Source organism: Puccinia triticina, chromosome 15A, assembly GCF_026914185.1.
Source record: "Puccinia triticina chromosome 15A, complete sequence".
NCBI lineage: Eukaryota > Fungi > Basidiomycota > Pucciniomycetes > Pucciniales > Pucciniaceae > Puccinia > Puccinia triticina.
The window spans coordinates 1,329,112-1,349,025 of NC_070572.1; the positions used below are offsets into that span (position 1 = coordinate 1,329,112).

The 19,914-nt window shown below is 45.3% G+C and overlaps 1 protein-coding gene across 1 annotated transcript; it reads right to left on the minus strand.

The window, feature by feature from the left end:
- Positions 1–8,587: 8,587 nt before the first annotated feature.
- Positions 8,588–12,798, minus strand: PtA15_15A148 (uncharacterized protein; the record flags this gene model as incomplete). Its single annotated transcript, XM_053163324.1, has 15 exons — positions 8,588–9,087; positions 9,174–9,325; positions 9,398–9,507; positions 9,601–9,866; positions 9,948–10,200; positions 10,286–10,368; positions 10,453–10,837; positions 10,916–11,148; positions 11,253–11,574; positions 11,654–11,762; positions 11,855–12,041; positions 12,110–12,279; positions 12,398–12,539; positions 12,613–12,697; positions 12,796–12,798. 15 exons carry the CDS (start codon positions 12,796–12,798, stop codon positions 8,588–8,590), a joined length of 3,000 nt encoding a protein of 999 aa, XP_053027311.1.
- Positions 12,799–19,914: the final 7,116 nt, after the last annotated feature.

Consider the following 19,914-nt stretch of genomic DNA (forward strand, 5'->3'; position numbering starts at 1 on the left):
CAACAATCCAAACCGCTTCAGTGCAACCATCAGTTGTTCTGAGACTGGCCGTTGGGGATTGTTGGAATTATTTTGGAAGACAGGATTGGAGGAAATCTGTTCAGTCAGCCTCAAGAAAGCCCCTTGCGACATCCGAAACTCTTGCTTGAATGCCCGATCGCCTAGTCGGTTCATGAGCCAATTGCTGTTGTCCGGAGCAAGAGAAAGTCGTCCACGAGTACCAAAGTACCTCTCATGATAGACTGCTTGAATATATTGCAACAAGTCATCATTGGCGGCCGCTTGTGTTTCGTCTTTGTCGGAGCTTGACTTTCTGTCCTCCTCATCTGAGCTGCTTTTTTCGTCAAGTCCCAAAGCCCCATTGATTACATAAAGCAAGAGGTTGTTCTCCAAGGCCGTTTCAAGGAACTTAATCGTATCTTGCCTTTGCGAAACACGGACCATCTTGATGTAGAGAAATCTGAGAAGTGTATGGTTCAAAGGAAAGATCAGTAAGTAGTAGGGTGGTGGTGAAGAGAATTCAAAAACAGTTCTGTATCATACGTGTGGGTGATCGTGACTTGCTGGGAGAAATCCTGAATCGGTCTCCACCAATTGTCGTAAAATTGGGGGTTCAAAGCTGCAGGAAAAATCTCCAACTTTTGGTGGGGGTTAATTTTTCCTGAATTTGGTCTCCTGAATCGCTTCCTGCACGCGCAAGATTCAACTTTGAACCCCCCCAATGTATGACTATGTCAGGGGTGGTCTCTATTGTGACTCACCTCTGAATGATAACTGAAGGGTGACAATAGCTTAAGGCTACGGGTCCTTTGAATTGAAGATGATAAACATTCTGGTACAAAGTGCAAGGATGTGAAACTAAGTAATATCTGGAAGGGAAATAAAGTGAAGTGGAGGAGGAAGAAGGAAGGGAAAGAGCTCAATCTATTTGTCAGCCTGTAGGTAACTAACCGTGTCTGAGAGGGTTGTTACTAGCAAGATGATAGTGTAAGATGCCAAGGATGGGCCAATGGGTTTGTGGTAAGACCTGTAAAAGGTTTCACTCTATCAGTAATCTTGACTGAGAGGCTTGCTCAATTAATGCACATCCAGATCAACACAGAGTGTTAATAGGCATCCAAGGAAGAACTCAACTTGGGTTCATGGTTTTACCTACAGAAAGGTAAGGGTAATCAAGAGTTGATGTTATTCCTGAATTGAAAGATGTTTGAGAATGAAGGCACTGTTTAACTATGTATGTGTTAAACCTTTCTGTAATAATATTCTGAGGGATAAACAGTCCTGGGGGGCGTGTTTATATAGAGGGGGAAAAGAGCAGGAGGGAACATGAGGCACTTGGAGGCACTTCAGGACCAGGGGGGAACTGGAAGCGCTCAAGGGAAGCAGATCCTCATGAGGATCAACATTGGAAATGATCAGGGCAGTGTAATGATCAGTACTAATCCTAGATCAGTAGCTGTGTACACTAGCTGATCATAACCCATCAGTGGTTCCATTCAGTGCTCTTTGAATTGGATTACATCATGTATTGTTTATGTATTTAATTCATAGCCAATATGTTATGTAAAAAGGGACTGAGGCGTAACAGGGGATAAATGAGTGATACCTGCCTTGGGGTATTTCACGTGTGCAACGGTGGGTAGTTACGATAACAGTTACTATCAGTTTTTTTTCTCCTTCAGTCTTTAATTTAAAATTTAGAACCACCTAATGATTTTTCTCAGCTAGATCAAGAAGTCATACCTCTCCTCTAATAATTGGTGAAATAATTTTCCATTTTTTGTAAAAAGACTGCCTGGATATCCTTGATTACACTTCCAGTTTTTAGTTACTGGTTTTAGTTACTAGTAACTGCAAAATTTGACACGGAATAAGGGATATCAATTTATTCTTTTGACAAAAATGGAAAATTCTTTCACCAATTTTTAGAGGAGAGCTCTGACTTCTTGATCTAGCTGACAGAACATTTTATTTGGTTCCTAATTTTGAATTGAAGACCAAAGAAGAGGATTCATGGTTATCGTAACTACCCACCGTTGACGTGTGCAGTGGAGAATGTCAAAACGGACCCGGGTATAATTTACACTGCCGGTACCCGCGTGTTTTTTTTCAAAAACAGGCACCCAGCACCGCATCCGGCACCGCCTGGCGGGTACCAGCGGTCTTTTAGGCGGGTACCAGCGGTACCCTCCAGCTTTTTTCATCAAAAAGGTCACCAAGAGGTGTCCTTGATGAACGGAATGGACACGTCATCAAGAGGTCCTCCCCTTGATGACTGCAACAGGTCGGTCATTGAGGGGAGGACCTCTCAATGACCAGAAAAGCGATGTGGAACTCCTACCGTGCCAGGCGGTAGGCAGAGCGTTGAGGGGATAGGTGCTGTTGAGCTGCCCTCGTGGTGGTCCGGCAAATAAGATGAGGATTGGAACTTGATAGCGTTGGGGGGGGATTTGTAGAGAGACGACGGGGATGGAATACCGTTGGCGGTGGTTGGTTGTTTGAGGATTGGATGATGATGATAAAGGGATAAGGATCAGGATGAAGGATCAGAATAATGCTGGGGATACTGCCAGCGGATCAGAACAGTTTGATGGAATTTCTCTTGGATCAGAGCAAGTCCCATGCCGTCCCATCCTCCAAGTTCGAACTCAAACTTGGACTCTGGGGAGTGACATGTCACAGGACATGTCATCACATCCCTAACTACAAAACAAAACCACCAGGAAAGAAAAGAAAACAAAACCCAACAAACAACAAGCAGAAGAAAAGAATAAACAAAGCTTAAAGAGGAAACCAAACAGGATAAAGTGAAGAAATAAAACATCATAATAAACCCACATAGTACATGTGTTAGGACCAAGAAACAGGAAGAGGACTAAATAATAATGAAAAGAAAAGGGATGGGGATGGTAATCTAGAGAATGAATCTTGAGGATCTTGAAGAGCTGAAAATGGCTGATCTTGAGGGGTGGACTCTTGAAGTTGATGATCTTGATGACTTGTTGATTTGGACAGTCTTGAGGCCCTGTACCAATTTGAACACCACAGCGATGACCGACCTGTTTCAGTCATCAAACAGGTTGGTCATGGTCATTGAGGGTGCTCCCCCAACGACCAGCACACACTTCTCATCAAGGGGAGTGACAACTCCCCTTGATGGCTGCACCAGGGACCGTCCTCGATGACTGGTCCTATCTATTGAGGGCAGCCCAGAGCGGGCAAAGGGCCGGGGGTCCGGGGTTTACCCGATTAACCCGGCAGGGGAAAGCGGTACTTGGGGGCGGTACCCGGGTACCGCACCGCTTTTTCCAAAAAAACGGGCACCCGGCACCGCCTGGGGGGTGCGCGGCGGGTGCGGGCGGTACCCGCCCGCGGGTGCCGGGTACTGCCAAACGGGTACCGGTTGACATTCTCTAGTGTGCAGTAATATTACAATGTGTTGTAATCTTACTGTTTGCACGTAACTTAACTCTCATAACAACAGTACATTAGGGTAACTATATTTAACTATGGTTATCTGTAATGTAATGTATAACAAGAGTACATTCTTAAGCTTGTATCTAATGATATACATATGTAATAAAAGGTGTAAAAGGAATGTACTATATGTAATGTGAACAATTGCAGGTACTTGGTACGTGTAAGGCACTGAGACATGTACTCTGTGGCTGGCACTATTTAAGCCCCAATCACAACTAGTAGTCGTAGTCTAGTGGGCTTGGTAATTCAAAGTGTAATCTATTGTGAAAATAAGCTGGGGAATCCTTCTCAGTGGAGAGGATCCCTACTTAAACACTCTGGTTGCTTTGGACCTAGTGTCGCAAGCAGGCGTGTGCCTTTCTGGAAGGGAGTGTTTTCCTCAGAAGGATTACATTAATCCCTATTGGGAATACTCTCTTTGATTCTATTCCTTTTGCAGTCTTATGGCGCGGTTGAGGAGTGGAGGTACTCTCTCAACACGCTTGAGGCTGACAGAATATCCATCCATACATACAAGGAAGGCCCCCTGTAGCCCCTGGGAGCAACCTGTAGCGCAGTGGTGCTACACTTTTGTAGCGTAAAAGCGCATGTAGCACTCAGATAGCGCAAATAAAGCCCTTTTGCGCTGCGCTGCGCTATATTGTAGCCAAAGCGCGGCTTTTTGCGCTGGTGTGAAAGAAAATAAAAAGAACCTATGATTTTGCTTAAGACATGCATTGTGAGCTGCATACAACAATTGGTAAAAAATACAGACCACTTGCATAGCAGCAAATAGGGCCAACAACAATAGGAAACACAAACCATAAGACCAACAACAACAGGAAAAACAAGTTAATCACACGTTTTTCTTTTTTTAGGCCTGACTCTGGCATCTTTTACATGATTCATGTAGGTGGCTTGGACTGCATCACAATTATACTTGGGATAAAACGGAATCCAATAGTCCCGGTTGTTGTATTCCTGCCCAGAATATAATCAGCCCATGGCCCACCAAGCAGGAAACGAAAGAACTTGACTCACATTGTTTCCCAAATCAAAGGCTTTTACTCTCCCACAGGCAAAGAAGGAGCTGGATTGGCTCCAGAGCACAACAGAGTACCTTTGCAGATCCAAGAGGCCCTCTCAAAAGTGGAACTGGGCCACATCATGGAAGAGAATTCAAAAAGGGCCATGGAAGGAGTAACCGTGGAGGCCACACCAAGCCACCCCCAAAGTGGGAAGTAAAAACTCACCCCCACTGTGGTTACCAAAAAAAAAGTTTGAGTCAAAGAGCAGGGCATTCTTTGTATCTCGATGGGATTTGACTTGATGATTCAAACTAATGGTCTTGGCTGATGATCCAGAGCAAATGATTAGTTGGAGATTATTTAAGGAGGAAAAAAATTTCAAGACTCAAGAGGCCAGTACTGGGTTCAGCTCATCCTTCAAGTTGTGCTTGAGCAAATCACAACCTTCATCCAGCAAGTATGAGACCAATTTTTCTGCCACGCTACAAGATGTTGGGAGGAATGCTTTTTTGACCCAGAGGGACAACAAAGAGTAAAAACGCATCTCATTGTGAGCCCGCACCCCGCGACCTCACCAAACGAGTCACAAGGGTGTCACCAACCCGCCTCAGACCGAGTCCTTAGGCCTTGCCAGCCCGCGCCCTCCTAGTCCAGCAGGGAAGGACTAACACTTCCCCTGGACTAGGTGAGCACCCCAATTCCCCTTTCCCATCCTCTCTCTCTCATCTTCCTTTCTTTCCAATTCTCTATTGTTGTATATACACTACAAACATGGATGAATTGGGGAAGGCATATATTGATCAAATTATATTGATCTTTTTTTTTTTTTTTTGAGATTTCTCTTTAATTTTTTTCCTTCCTGCAACATCATAACCCTTCTATCATCTCTCTTTCTCTTGATTTCCCCCTGTCATAGTTTTTGACCATAGTAAAAGCTTCATTTTGTTGCCAGATCAAATAGGTCATTTTTACATACTCATATGAATTATTCCTGAGAAAAAATCCAAGTATATTAAAGTCTCAGATTCGTAGAAAAAAAATTCAAGGGTTTCCCCTACAATAATCTAAAATACAAAAAAAAAATCAGAGGTTTTACCTCATACAAAAAGGCTGACAAAATGCCGAGGTTTTGCACCAAACCAGACTAATAACAACAACAGAGTCCACACAACACAACCCAAAAGCGCCCGCACCCAGCCACCTAGCGCAGCAAGCTGACCCACCGTGGCCCAACGCCCATCCCTGTCTAGCAGGGTTAAAAAGCGCTGAGAGGAAGACCCCCAGCCCTAAAACACAAGGGGGGCCCACAAATATGCCCCGCAGGACTGGGCAATTGCAACAGCGGATGGGGTTGAGACAACCCCTGGCTGGAATTACAGCTCGTGGGTTGCCTGAGGAAAATCACACCAAACCCACCTCTCCTTTTATAATCCCTCCTCCTCGCCCCGTTACTCTCAAAACATCCACCCAACAACAATGCAGACCTCGAGCCACGACCATACACCACCAAAACTCTCGCCACGGGCGTCCTCCAAAGACTGTTGCCCAACCAACCAGCAACAATCCACATCTTGTAACCACGGCTACAACCACTCAAACACGCCCCCCCCCCCCCCAATGACATACGTGCAACCCAATCAATACCGTCTAACCCTTTGCTCATTGCCCCTGAGCCGGCCTGACCCTTCCAGCCTCACCTCAGCCCTTGCAACAAGCCCTCAAAGTTTACAGCCCAGCCAAGGCAATATTTTTTTTGCACCATACTCATTTGCCGTGGCCCCTGCGCCACCTACGCCCCCCACGCCACCTGACTTGCCCCCCACCCGTCCATTTTTAGAGCTTGACCACACTCAAAACGTACTTGCTAAGGTCATTCACAAAAAATAGGTCTCATGACCACCGTGCACGCCACATAATTTCTTGTAACTACCTGGGATATGAGCTCATTGAGTGGGAAACATGAGCTTGCGAGTCCATGTGCCGCCGGCGGAACCCAGCGTAACTGCTCCAGCCATGAGTCTGGACTTAGCTACATAAGAGTCTTGTGCTTGTTGGCCGCCGTCAATATCATAGGCGCCTGTGACAGTAGGTATACTGCAAGTGTGGTAAACTCTTTGGTGGTGATCCTGGGTTATCTGGGGTAGTGCTCTGGTGTGCTGAAGTCTGTAGATCCTTCAGATGCGTGGTGGATCCCCACTACAAAAATTTTCAGAGTTTGATTACATAATCACTTGTGGTTGGCGCACCAAGTGGATTTGCCATGTCACAATAGCGCCAGTGAGATGTAACTCAAGAACTCAAAGAAGGAGTAGGATTACAGAGAATTGGTATGTTTTAACTAAGGTTAATTTTGCATGAATAAGCAGCATATGGATTTAAAAGAAGGATATTTCTTGAGATACAACAGATATAGGATGATTCATATGAATAAGGATAGAAAAGGCAGGCTTTAGGTCAGCTGTACTGACTCTAAGGCTGACACAGGCTCACACCAGGGGTGTACCCAGGTTCAAAGTGCCCAGCTCTATCAAAGACTAGCACATCAAATCAAATCAATTCAAGTATTCGTATTTGTATTTGATTCGAGTCGAATAATGCCTGGGCAAATTTAAGCTCAAATATTTGAATAAATTCAAATAATGGCTCAAAGGGGCGCGTAGAGGGCCAATGCAAGCTTTTCTGGGGCCCAAAGGCCCCAGATGAGTTTGAAAAGGCCCAAAAGTGGGTCAGCTACGCTAACCATAGCTTTTAGTGTAGTGTAGCGCAGCGCAAATGTGCTCATTTTTAGTATAGCGTTATCACAATTGTGCGCATCTGCGCTGCACTATGCGCACATCTGCGCTGACGCTACGCGCACAGGGTGCAAAGCTATTTTAGCTTTTAGCATAGCGTTAGCACAGATACATTTTAGATTTTAGCGTAGCGTTAGCACAGATACGCGCAATTGCGCTAATGCTAAGCACGCAGGGCGCAAAAGAGCGCGCGCTACGCTGCGTCCGCCACTATAAAAAGTGCGTCCACCACTATCTGTCACTATCAAAAGTGTGTCCGCCACTATCAAAAGTGCGTCCGCCACTATCAAAAGTGTGTCCGGCACTCTGAATAGTGCGTCCGCCATTATGAGATATGCCTCCGGCAATATTGTAAGCGTCTTTGGCACCATGATATTTTTGAAGAATGACCTCCTCAAAAATTTATGGCCCAGAAATGGGCCAAAAGAAGTCAAAAACACAAAAAATGTAATTTTTTGGTGTTTTTAATGTATTTTGGAAGTTTTTCCGTCGAGTACCTCCAAATACTCAAATATTCGACAAATCAGTATTTGAGGGGCCCAAAAAACATGTTGAATACCACTGTGCTAGTCTTTGAGTTCTATTAACATGTAGCAGCAAATCATTGGTGTTATTCATCAAGGAAATGAAGGTGGAAGAAACAAGGTCAAACAGAGGTTGCATGTTAGATAGAATCTTTTTGTGATTTACAAAGGGTTTTTTCATGTACAAATTCATCAGTGGTGGATTTCAATTTCTCAGCAGATTTAGCCAGCTTTTCATTTAACTGTACCGAGCAACCATAGTGTGTGTACTCAGCAGTTGATAAAAGAGGAGCAGGAGGAGGAGTGGTGTAGTGCTTGAATTTGTTTGTCTGCCATAAGACTTCCACAATGCCATTGGAATCGCTCCAGTCAATTAAACAATTGTGTTGTGGAAACATCAAACCATGCCCAAGTGCATTGGAAGGAGGGGGAATCGGTTCCCCGGTTTTTTTGTTGATGTATGAAAATATACCGTATGTCCACGAATTGAGGTCCCGAGAATCTTCATGGCTGGCATTGTGTAAATCATTAAAAGTGACAATGACATTGCCTGCATAGGGCAGATTTTCTTCAAATTCCCGCCACTCCTGTTGATGCCAGTTTGGAATTCCAAACTTTTGAGCCACTTCAGTATTTTCACGCCAGGCAGACTTGCAAAACGACTGAATTTGGGCTGCAATGATTTTGCTGAGATCAGGAAGTGTGTTCCACATTTTGGTATCCTTTCTTGATTCCGAATCTGAAAGCGGGCAAAGTGCGTAGGTGCTTGTAACATGGAGAAAGTTTACTGGTGCAACCAAGAGTCCAAGGAAAGAAAAAAGAGAAAGAGCTCACCACCCAATTTGCCCTCATCACACCCTTGCTGAAACCCAATCCCACGCATTGAACCACCTAGCATGTTTGGGTCTTTGGTAAGTGGGTTCCGATTGAGAGCCATCTTGAAAAACGTCTGGATAATTTGGAAGAGCTGGTAGAAAACTTCTGTTTGTGGATTCTCAAATGAATGAGTTTCTAGAAGGAAGTGAGGAATGTTACCAGGAGTTTGGACCTTTTGGGCAGTCTTTGGTCCAGGTATTGGAAGCCGCATAAAAGGTCGTCGTCCCGGGTTTTCCTTGGTTGGAAGAGAAACAAGGATATGATGGTAGTCCTTTTCGGAATCCCGTGCCGATCCCCTCTTCCGCTTTGCCAATCTCTTCTCCGCCAGACTAGAGTACTTTGGGGGAGGTTGATGGCGTTTTGGACCATGAAATTTATTGGACTTGTTGAGATTCTCTTTTAACACCGCTGGAAAACAGCCAAGCATGAATGTGCGTCAACAAGAGGGTCAAGAAAACAGTCAGGAGGAAAGAGAGATAACAGGAGTGACAAACAGGTTCCAGCAGCGTGCTCATCTTTTGAGATTTCTGATGTTGTGGCCACATTGCCATCACGGGGTTCAAATTGACCTGAAACCCACTTAGTGAAATGGTCATAGAATCCCAAAGGATTGAGATAGAACCGTTTGGTGTGCATTGAGGCAAGTCTTGGTTTTGAAATCCCAAAAGAAAATGATTTTTAAGAAATGGATAGCCAATAATCAGTTGATGGGGCTTACATTGAGTCAGGAAGTTTGATCTGAAAGCAAGTAATATCTCCATTCCTTGTTTTACGTTTTTCAAAGGTTTCTTTGTGTTGCATTGGAACAATCAATCCATGCTTAATTTCCTGTCAAATAGAAAGTTGAGGACAAAAACAAGAAGGCACAATCAGATATAATACTCCTATACCCCAAATAAAATGCAATGTGAAAACACAAACCTCATAAAGCTTTAAGGGCTGATTTTCGGCGAAGTTCATGCGTTTGTTCACAAGAGGGATTATATCTCCTACTTTTTGATCAGGATGGACATAAAAGTGACCAACTCCAGCTGATGACTGAGCCATAACATCAAAATACTTGAGAAAAATCATCAGCCTTTCCTTGGATTCAACAGGCGGTGCCTGGGGTGCCGGATCAAGAACTTCGAGATAAAGCTTGAGGTCTGGAGCTTTTAAAGCCATATTGACACAAACGGTCTCCATTGCTAGATTAAATAGTTCCAAGATTAACAAAGTTTGTCTGTCTTTTTTTTGTTGAAGACTCTGGTTCTGGTAATAAAGCTCACTGAGTTTGGGATCATCCTCAGGTACAACAGCTTCTGGCCGGACAGTCTCGTTTTTGCGGTTGATCAGCACCCAGAGACGGATTTTGTTGGGTTGGTAACCCAGATTGTGAGCAAGGTTGGATTTGAATTCCTGAAAAGGTTGCTCTCTTGCCACACTAAACATTGGAAGTCTGGAAGGGAGCATCTTCCTATCATCATCAAACAGCGCCAGATCCAAACCATCATGTAATCGGAAAGTTTCATCTGTAATAATCTACAGAATTGTAAGCCAGAGGGCGACTTGTCAGCAATTTTCTGTCAGGCATTGACTATGTTGTCAGCGTATATTTTGAACATACTTTAACGGTGATTTCAGGGTGTATTTCTTCCTTCTCCCGTTTTTTCTTAGCTGCCTGCTCTCCCCGTTTCTTTGGATCATGCACTCTTCTTTTCCTTGGATTGCTGTCTAGAGTGATTTGAAACTCATTCACATTCAAAAGCCTGTCAATGTGGTTTCAAAACTTACTAAGGTGGTTAGGAGTGTCAGCCTGGGTAATGGGGGCAAGCGGGTCTGCCACCGCCGATTCTCTGACATACGCTAGCACGTAGGCATTTTTTGTGTCACCTTCACCTCCTGCGCTAACGAGAGGACCATTGGTAATAAGCTTGCCTCCAAAGTTCTCCTCAAAAACTTCTTGATCCGTGACAGGGGTCACCTGCCCATCATCAAATTTATACCATTTAGACTTGGGGTCTGGTTTGACTAGGACAAAATAATGCCCCCGGTGGACATCTCCGGAATGGACGAATACACTGTGGAGCAGGTAGTTCCAGTTGAGTGATTTGTTGGCCGATTCATCCAAATAAGGCGCAAGATTAAGTTCAAATGGGAACTCATGTTGATTATTGATCTGGATGTCAATGAAATGCAAATTGAAGGGGAATCAGTCAACAAGATTCATGAGAAGTTGATTTTGCACCTCACAAACCTTGACCTGCTTATGTGTTGGAAGATGATAATCGAACCACTTCAGATGAAGATGCAGTACGGCAGGAAACTCCAAGAAGATGACCCCTTTTTGGGCAACCTGTAGACCATGGTCAGCGCCAGCGTCGTATTTGTTTTCACCATCCATTGTCTCAGGCGTGATGTAAGCTTGTAATGATTCTTGGAGCGTTTTGAATGGCTTTCCCTGAAGGTCTTTAATATCTAGTTGGATGTCTGCAGAGATGTATAGCCAAAAAAGACGTCAAAATGTTATCAGGATTTGTGTAGATTACTTGCGCATAGTTTGGAGATTAGAAGGGATGAGAAGATCAATGTACCGAGGAACATTTCCTCTTGGCTAGTCTTGTAGTGACCATTCATACACTTGATGTATGTTTTATACTTTCCAGCAAAGAGACTTTGAATTATGCCCTCGGCAGGAGAGCCTTCCAGTCTGCATTCCAATTTATCCAGCAACACTCGCAAAAATTCCTGGACATCATGCTGCAGAAATGCATTACGAGCCTTCCATCCAAGAGATTTTGTCAATTTAGTTGTCTCAACAGGTTGATTGGATGTTTGCAGTTGATAAAAGACGTGTTGAAGAGCCAGGAGTACAGAGTTGGGGCTATTGTGCTCAGTTGGAATTTGGTAAATAGCCTAAAAATTTTATGAGATAAGAAAATGGGATTAGTGAAGCCATGTAAATAAGTAAAGATTCAACCAGAACTTGACGGACTTTACGGAAGTCATTTGTAAGGGAAAGGGACTGCAAGACAGAGTTCAGGTAGCAAGTGGCTCCTGGATTTTTCAATCCAACATAACCTGTTGCTTTTTTTGAGTCATAGCTACACAGTTTAACAATTTGCAAAGATTTGGGAGAAGATTGACATGGGTTAGTAAAAGAATTAGTTGAAAATGGTCAAAAAGTTGGACAAACTTGGCAAAGTTGTGCCACAGTACACCTGTCTCATCCTTCAGAATGCGCACATACGCCGTGCTGATAGTCTCGTCATTTTCTATGATAGGCTTGACGCGTGAGTCGGCCGGACCTAAGACCTCCTGCAGTTCAACAAACTCAGAAAACCCAAAATTCTGTGCATCGTGTGTAAATCGATGTTGCGCCTCTGGTAGAGATAAGTCAAAGTGGATCAGAGAGACCCCGCAAACGTGATCAATAACAACGGAGACCTACGAGACTGAATATAACAAGTTCCGTCGTGCGGGTTGGAAATTGACAATGCAAACTGGGCGCAAACATGCCATCCCTCGGGTTGCTTGTCGGGATCAAAGTAATTTAAGTAAATTGAAACCATGCTGTTGGCCTGTCCATTAGAAGCTCCCTGGGGAAACAGGAGAATGTTCCTATAAGAAGATTGGAATGATACACATGAAGTTAGGGCAGATGGAGCGCGGGGATTCTGTGGGCCAAAGTGTGTGGCCTGGAGGCGGATGACGTGAATATGCTGGACGGGATGCCTACCATTCATGACCACCGGCAGTAAAGGTGTCACTCGTGACACGCTTCGCTAGGTTACAATAGTTCGTTATTCTCCAGCTGTGTTTTTTGAAATCATCGACAGGAATTCCAAGATCAGAGAGGTGCTTGGCTGCAAATGCTTCAGCTATTATCAATCATGAAGCGCATCAATCAGTCTGTAAAACCATGAAAGGGAATAAGCAGAGAAGATCACAAACAATCATCAACAGAGACAATCTCTAGCTCCAGAGGGGGTGAAGCCAATGAATCCGGAATGATATTTGAGGCACCTTTGAGGGGATCCTAATTACTCCAAAATATCAGTATGACCCAGGGGGGTTCAATGAATGGGGCGCCGGGTCAAGAACAAGGAATGGAGTTGGAGCAAAAGAAAGACATACCATTGCAATTTTTCCGGTTGATGAATTGTTGCTGTTTGTTTGTAGTAAGTATTTGAGAACACACATTGGAAGTTGACACTGCGAGCTATGTGCTTTGGTCCTTACGCCTCCTCCTGGCCCCTTTGACCAGGCTGAGACAACGTTGCCCTGGTTTCAACTTTTGGCGTCTGGTTTCAACTCTCAATTCCCATCCTACATACACCACGGAACGCGTCCAACGGCGGTTTGATGTGAGCGCCGAGGTGTGGCCGACCTCCCCGATTGGGATCCCAGCATTCCATTCCTTGCAACCGCCGCGACTTGGCTTTCTGGGGCCTGGCCCGTTTGGCTGAGTTGACGTATTATAAAATGAAGCAGGGGACCATTGCTTACGACACAGCACTATTGGCTACCAACGTGGCCCTTTTGCGGGAGGAATATACGATCCCCTTAGGCGCAGAAAAGACGGCCAAGCCTGGCGCACCTCAGCTGATCATCTTTGCAGAACAAGGAGGCGTCCTTTTGTCCGGTTGCAGCTCTCAAAAGACGCTTGGCTGAAATCAGCTCCACCATAACATCCCTTTTTGGCTATCAAGAGGGGATCACACGCTTCCATCTTACCAGAAGCTGGGTATCAACTCGAACCCAAGCACTCCTGGCACAGGAAGCCAAGTTTTGTGCGCAACTGCTCATGGACATAGGAAATTGTTTTAAGGTGCAAGGCCCTCCCTCCAGTCGGGGTCGCTTTGCAACCAGCCAAATGCTGCACGCCCACATTGAGGCTGGGACTTGTGTTAAGGTTGCAATCACCCACACCTCGCCCACCCGCCTCCCTCTCACTGCCAGCAGCCAGCTCCCGCCCTTCGACCATCCACACCATCCACAAACCAGCCTCCTGCAACCCTGTCAAACTCAGGACAACAACCGACAAAACAAAAAGAAAACAAAAAATCAAAAAGAAAAAAATATGTAGTTATGGGGTTGCGATGTTAGTCGGAAACAAACAATAGAAACAGATCCCTTTGAAGATTATGATATAGTTCCCTTATTTACGAACCTCTACACAGAAACACTCATTTAGATAATCTATCTTTCTTAAAGAATTCTCTCGAATATAAATAGTCCCTTCAGATTGTAAACTTTTTCCTTTTTTCTCAAGAGACTTATTTTGTTATATCCTCTTATCTTTCAAAAATCATCGACAAAATTCCAAAAAGAAAGCAACATCATTTTATATTTCGCATCTTGTAAAATTCAATACAAGAGTTACGCTTGTGTCAGAAGTCAGAAAAAGTTTAAGTCAGAAAGTAAAATAGTTTAAAGTCAAAGTGCAAAAGTAGTGGTTTCTTTACATTATAAGTCTCTCATAAACAAAGCCAAGTAAAAGTCTCCCTTTAGATAGATTTTTGTCTCAAAGCATATTTAGAACTCTCTTGTGTATTCCAGCAATCTTCAACATTTCTTTTAGTCAAAATTCCGTCTTATTCTCTTGAAAATCTACCAGAGGGAGGTTCCAATGCATCGGGATCTTCCACCCCAGTCTCAGGGTGGTTTTCGCCGACGACATCGCCAAACTATAACTCTACATCCTTTTCCTCTTCCCTGTTATGTCACTCCACCTTACTAGACCGCCTTACTCCCAATTCTCCGACTCACCGTTCTCGAAATTTGAATTTTTCCCGCGAAGCTCCCCTGCATCAACCAGCAATTTCCAATATCTCTTCCCACGTTTGGGGGGCGTCATCACCTCTCTTGCGCACCTTGGGTCACCGCCTTCCAAACCATTCACTTCTTCGTTCTCGGCTCCTCCATTTCCAACTTAGACGCAACGCACAGGAATTGTCCGACGCGACGGAGAAATTTCATAATCAGATCATTCAACATTTCACTAATCCTGCACACAATTGTAAGCTCGTGACCGAGCTTCACTGATCTGGGCGTCTGTGGGTCACAATGGGGCGCGATACAAGGTCTAACCTTGGAGGGAACACTTCTGGAACCTAACTAGGGATGCATTGCAATCTAGTCCACGGGAAGTGCCAGTACTTCCCTGCTGTATTTACAATAGAGATGAGGAAGAGGAAATGCTCACCTAGTCCAGGGGAAGTGTCAGTACTTCCCTGCTGGACTAGGAGGGCGCAGGCCAACGAGGTCTAAGAACTCGGTCCGAGGTGATTTGGTGACACCCTCGTGATTCCTTTGGTGAGGTCGCGGGGCGTGAGCTCACAACAATCCTCTTTGTAACAGTGAAACCAATATTGCCTTACCAATGGACCAGTCAACACATCAGCAAGATTTGACACCGGCCAATGCGGATCATCAAGCTGCTCCGATGTCTTTGGACCAACAACAGGCACCCGGGGGATTGGAACAACGGATGGATTGCATGGCGACGAGCTTGGAGGTGTTGATATCGATCATGAAGGATACTCACCGCCTTCAACACCCTTCCCCGCCAGAGATGTCCTTTGGTGCACCCTCTGCGGCACCTTTCATGGATGGACCAAATTTTGCGCGCTTGGGATTTGTTCCGAATCCGGCAGCGCCGATTCCACAGTTAGGCAAAGGCAAGACTTACCAGTCAGCGGGTGGGCGTACTCAACAGGGCAGACCTATGCCTTTCCCTTCCCACGATCATCAAGCAGCGGAGCACAGTAGTCAAGAGCAGGCAAGAGTTTACCACAAACCCCCTAAGATTGCTGAATTATGGTTTTCTGGCGATTCGAAGCAGTTGGCCCCTTTCCTTTGACGAGTCAGAGATTTCTTGTATCCCCAAGAAGCGTTCTTCATCTCTCAAGCTCGGATGATAGTTTTGAATTGGCGGCATTTTGGTTACCAACCAGGAGAAGTGCACAATGAACCGAGCCCGGCTGAAAACTGGTATAACTCGTTGGTCACAATGAATGCTTGCGCTCAGGGAATCAGTGATTTGTATGCCGACTTGGATCGATTACCATTTTGTCACACTAACCTGCTCACCGTGAAGTCTTTTGAGGCGGGTCTCATAGCGGTGTTTGGGTATAAGTTTCAGGCGGACACGGAGAAGAGAGCGTTGGCGGCGTGTAAGCAAGGAAAACAGTCGGTGGTGGAATACAATGCACGGTATGCATCTTTGTGCCAGATGGTGATGACTACGGAGGAGGCAATGATGGACAAATATGTGGAGGGCCTGAACTTTGACACCATCAATTGGGCTATGTCAGAGCGTTGGTTGACCAAGCCGAAATTGGCAGGAAAGATGGCTATGGCTCTCTTGGCGGCACAACAATTGGAATCGCTTGCAAGGGCCCCAAATAAGTCCAGCAAGACTTCTTCCAATCACTCTCACTCCTCCTCTTTCCCCATTGCTCACTCACCTACCCTCTTCTACCAACATCCAAACTCGTCAGCACGGGCTCCGGAGGCAATGGACATCGATGCAACTTCCACCTTTTGGTCTCCTCGAACACCGGAACAGCGCTTTGAAGCGTTATTTTGCACGGTCTGTATGGCCCAACGAGCTTGTTTTTGATGTCTTCAGCAAATGTCTCCACCCAATCACACCAATGTGTACAACTGTCCCAATCAAGCGGTATCAGCCCAGGCCAGAAAGAAGTTCGTGGATCAATACCAGAACTTGGTTCCAAAACAGGTGGCGGAAGTGTCCTATGGTTTGCAGGCCCCGGGCGAGAGCATCATTCGTTGATGACCATTGTATCCGGAAGGGCCGCCTCCGGCTCCCCAAATTCCACAGCATCCCAGTTGGACTTGGAACGGAGCGGACACACCTCTTCCTCAGACCATTCCGCCATCGGTGCAGCCACCCTTGACCCAATCAGAAACTCCTTTTGGTTTTGACGAGCCCCAGGACAAGCTCGAAAAAGTTCCAGTGGCTACGGTCCAGGTGCAACTGGATGTCTCCAAGGCGGGTCAAATTCTAATCCCGGTTGCTTTTCAGACTCCTTCAGCGGGGTCCGTTATTGCAGTTGCTAAGGTTTTGGTCGACACTGGATCCATGGCGAACTTCATCAGTGACCGATTCGTCAAGGACAATGAACTACACTCTTGACGACGCAAGACTCCGATTCTTTGCGTGGGATTCTATGGGAAAGAAGAGGTGGGCGGTATGGTTACGCATGATTGGGCAGGATCGATAACGGTCTCATCAATTGAAAATCAGCCGATTTGATTGAAGAGCTTGTTTGGCATCACTCGTTTGGGATCCGTCGATGCGATTTTTGGTCTGCCATGGGTGGATCGACAGTCTTGGTTCACATCGGGCAGTATGCAAGGACACCGTTTTTCCTTAGGTTCGACTCAAGTCTCTGTCATAGATTCATCGGATCTTGGGGGAGGACTTGAAGGTAAAGTCGAGTCATTTAGTTGTATCACATCCTTTCCTTCTCCATCTTCTCCATCCTTTTCACTTCCTAAGGAGTTTCAACTGTTTACTAATGTGTTTCTTCCACAGGATAATTGTACTTTACCCCCACATTGTGATATGGATATCCAAATCAATCTGCGAGATGGAGCAGTTTCTCCATTTGGGGGTTTGTATAATTTATCTGTAGTAGAGTTAGCGCAGTTAAAGGAATACATTGATGAGAATTTGAAGAAAGGTTTTATCAGAGTTTCTTCTTCCATTGCAGCAGTGCCAATATTCTTTGTGACAGTACCGGGTAAGAAGCCGCGTCCGTGTGTGGATTATAGAGGTTTGAACTCAATGACAGTAAGAGATAGTTATCCCATTCCCATTTTGGGGCAATTGTTAAGCAGGGGTGTGAGTTTTTTACTAATATTGATTTGAAATCAGCATTTAATTTGCTAAGGGTAAAAGAAGGACATTAGTGGAAGACGGCTTTCAGAAGGCCTTGGGGTTTTTATGAATATTTGGTAATGCCATTTGGCTTGGCCAATGCTTTGGCTTGTTTCCAACGTTTCATTCAATTTTTTCTCCTGGAAGTTTTGCATGTGTCGTGTTTTGTATATATTGATGACATATTGGTTTTTTCAAAAGACAGAGACAAACATACTCGACACGTGAAACAGGTTTTGATGAAACTTCAGGAAAATCATCTGTTTGCCTTACCCGAAAAATGTTCATTTTACGTTGACAAAGTTTCCTTTTTGGGTTTTGATATTTCTCCTGAAGGGATAAAAATGGATCCAGCAAAACTCAATACAGTAACTCAATGGCCGTACCCTGAGTCAGTTTGTCAGTTACAGAAGTTTTTGGGGTTTGCAAACTTCTATTGCAAGTTCATACATTGATTTTTGGAAATCACGGCACCGCTCACAGCATTGACGAAAAAAGGTGTGGATGTATCAAAACAGTTAGGAAATGACAAATGTCGTCATTCTTTTTCATTTCTAAAGACGTGCTTTACAAAAGCCCCACCATTGATGCATTTTGATTTCTTGAAAAAGAGAATTTTATTTGTAGACAGTTCAAAATACGCTATCTTGGGAGTCTTGTATCAACCGGATGAACAGGGACATCTCCACCCAGTGTCTTTTTTGTCACGAAAGCTGACAGCGCGTGAATCTTCATGGCAGGTGCACGATCAGGAGTTATATGCGGTGGTTTCAGCATTCCAGGAATGGCGGGCATGGTTAATCGACACCAGTGATCCTGTGGTGGTAATGTCCGATCACGCAAATCTGCGGTTCTTTATGACTAAAAACAATCTTTCAGATTGACAGGCTTGATGGGCGTCTCAACTTTCTTTGTTCCATTTTGTCATACAACATGTGTCAGGCAAAGAGAATCCGGCGGATCCGGCAACAAGGCGCCCAGATTTCATTTCGGATGACGGTGTGGAACTCCAACCGGTGCTGGGCCATTGGCAGTTACTGGAACTTGCAACACTGGGTTGCTACGCTACGCTACGCTATTTCAGCGCTACGCGTGAGCCTAGCGGCAAAAAGCGCCCATCTATTTTGCATAGCGTTAGCGCGCTGTTAGCGCGGCTACGCTGCGCTAATTTTCAGCGGCGCTAACAGCGCGCCAATTCTTTGTTAGCGTTAGCGCACCGCTACAGTCGCTACGCTACGCTGCGCTGCGCTACAGCGCTTTTAGCGGAAAAAAATCCCTTTTTTCCCGCTAAAGGCACTGTAGCGCAGCGTAGCGCGCGCTCTTTTGCGCCCTGCATGTGTAGCGTTAGCGCAATTGCGCGCATCTGCGCTAACACTACGCTATCAGCTAAAATAGCTGCGCACCGCGTGCGCGTAGCGTTAGCACATATGCGTGCAATTGCGCTAACGCTACACTAAAAAATAGCGCATTTGCGCTACGCTACGCTAACCGCTATGGTTAGCGTAGCGACCCAGTGTTGCTGGAAGGGAATGTTGCGCTGTGCGCTGCCTTCACGGTGGTCCGGGAAACTGAGGATTCTGGGAGTCAAGGGGGGTAGCGTTGGGAAGGCGGATTTATGAGAGACGATGGAAAGTAGATTTCCGTCGGCGGTGGTTTTGATATTGAGAATCTAGGCAAAGGAAGCCGGCGAACTGAGACAGAAGGAAGTGATCTAAAGGAAGGGAATCTGGAAGAGGATTGGCGCGGGCTGAGAGGTGAACTCAGAAGCTCCGCGAGTATATCAGCAAACAAGGGATCAATAAACTTTAGATTTGGGATTCTTTGGAGTGATGGATGATCTGAGACCAAGTTTTTTTCTTATGGTTCAGACGAAGTCCATGCTGCCCCATCATCTGAGTTTGAACTGAACTCAGACTCCGGGGACTGTGACATGCTGCAGACAAGTCATCATACACCCGCGCGCACAAGCGCGCAACAACAACCAGAAGAAAACAGAAGGAAAAAAGAAAACAAAACACAGAAACAAGGAAAGCACAGTGATAGGAGGCAGAAAAAAAGAACAGAAACCAGAAACCAAACAAGGAAATAAAACCCACAGCAGGCGTTGTGTTAGGACCAAGAAAAGATGGTGAGCTGAAAGGGATTAGGGGTGGAAATCTGAGAAGAGGGAAAAAAAAAAGAAAGGGGAAAGGGAAAAGAGTTTTAAGAAGGGGAGAGTTGGAGGAATGAGCAAGGTTGGAGTGTCTGAATCTTGAGGATCTTGACGCTTTGAGGGGGGGGGAAATTCTTGAGGCTTGATGATCTTGCTGCCGCTGCGTCTCAAATGGGAAAATGATTGAAAACTG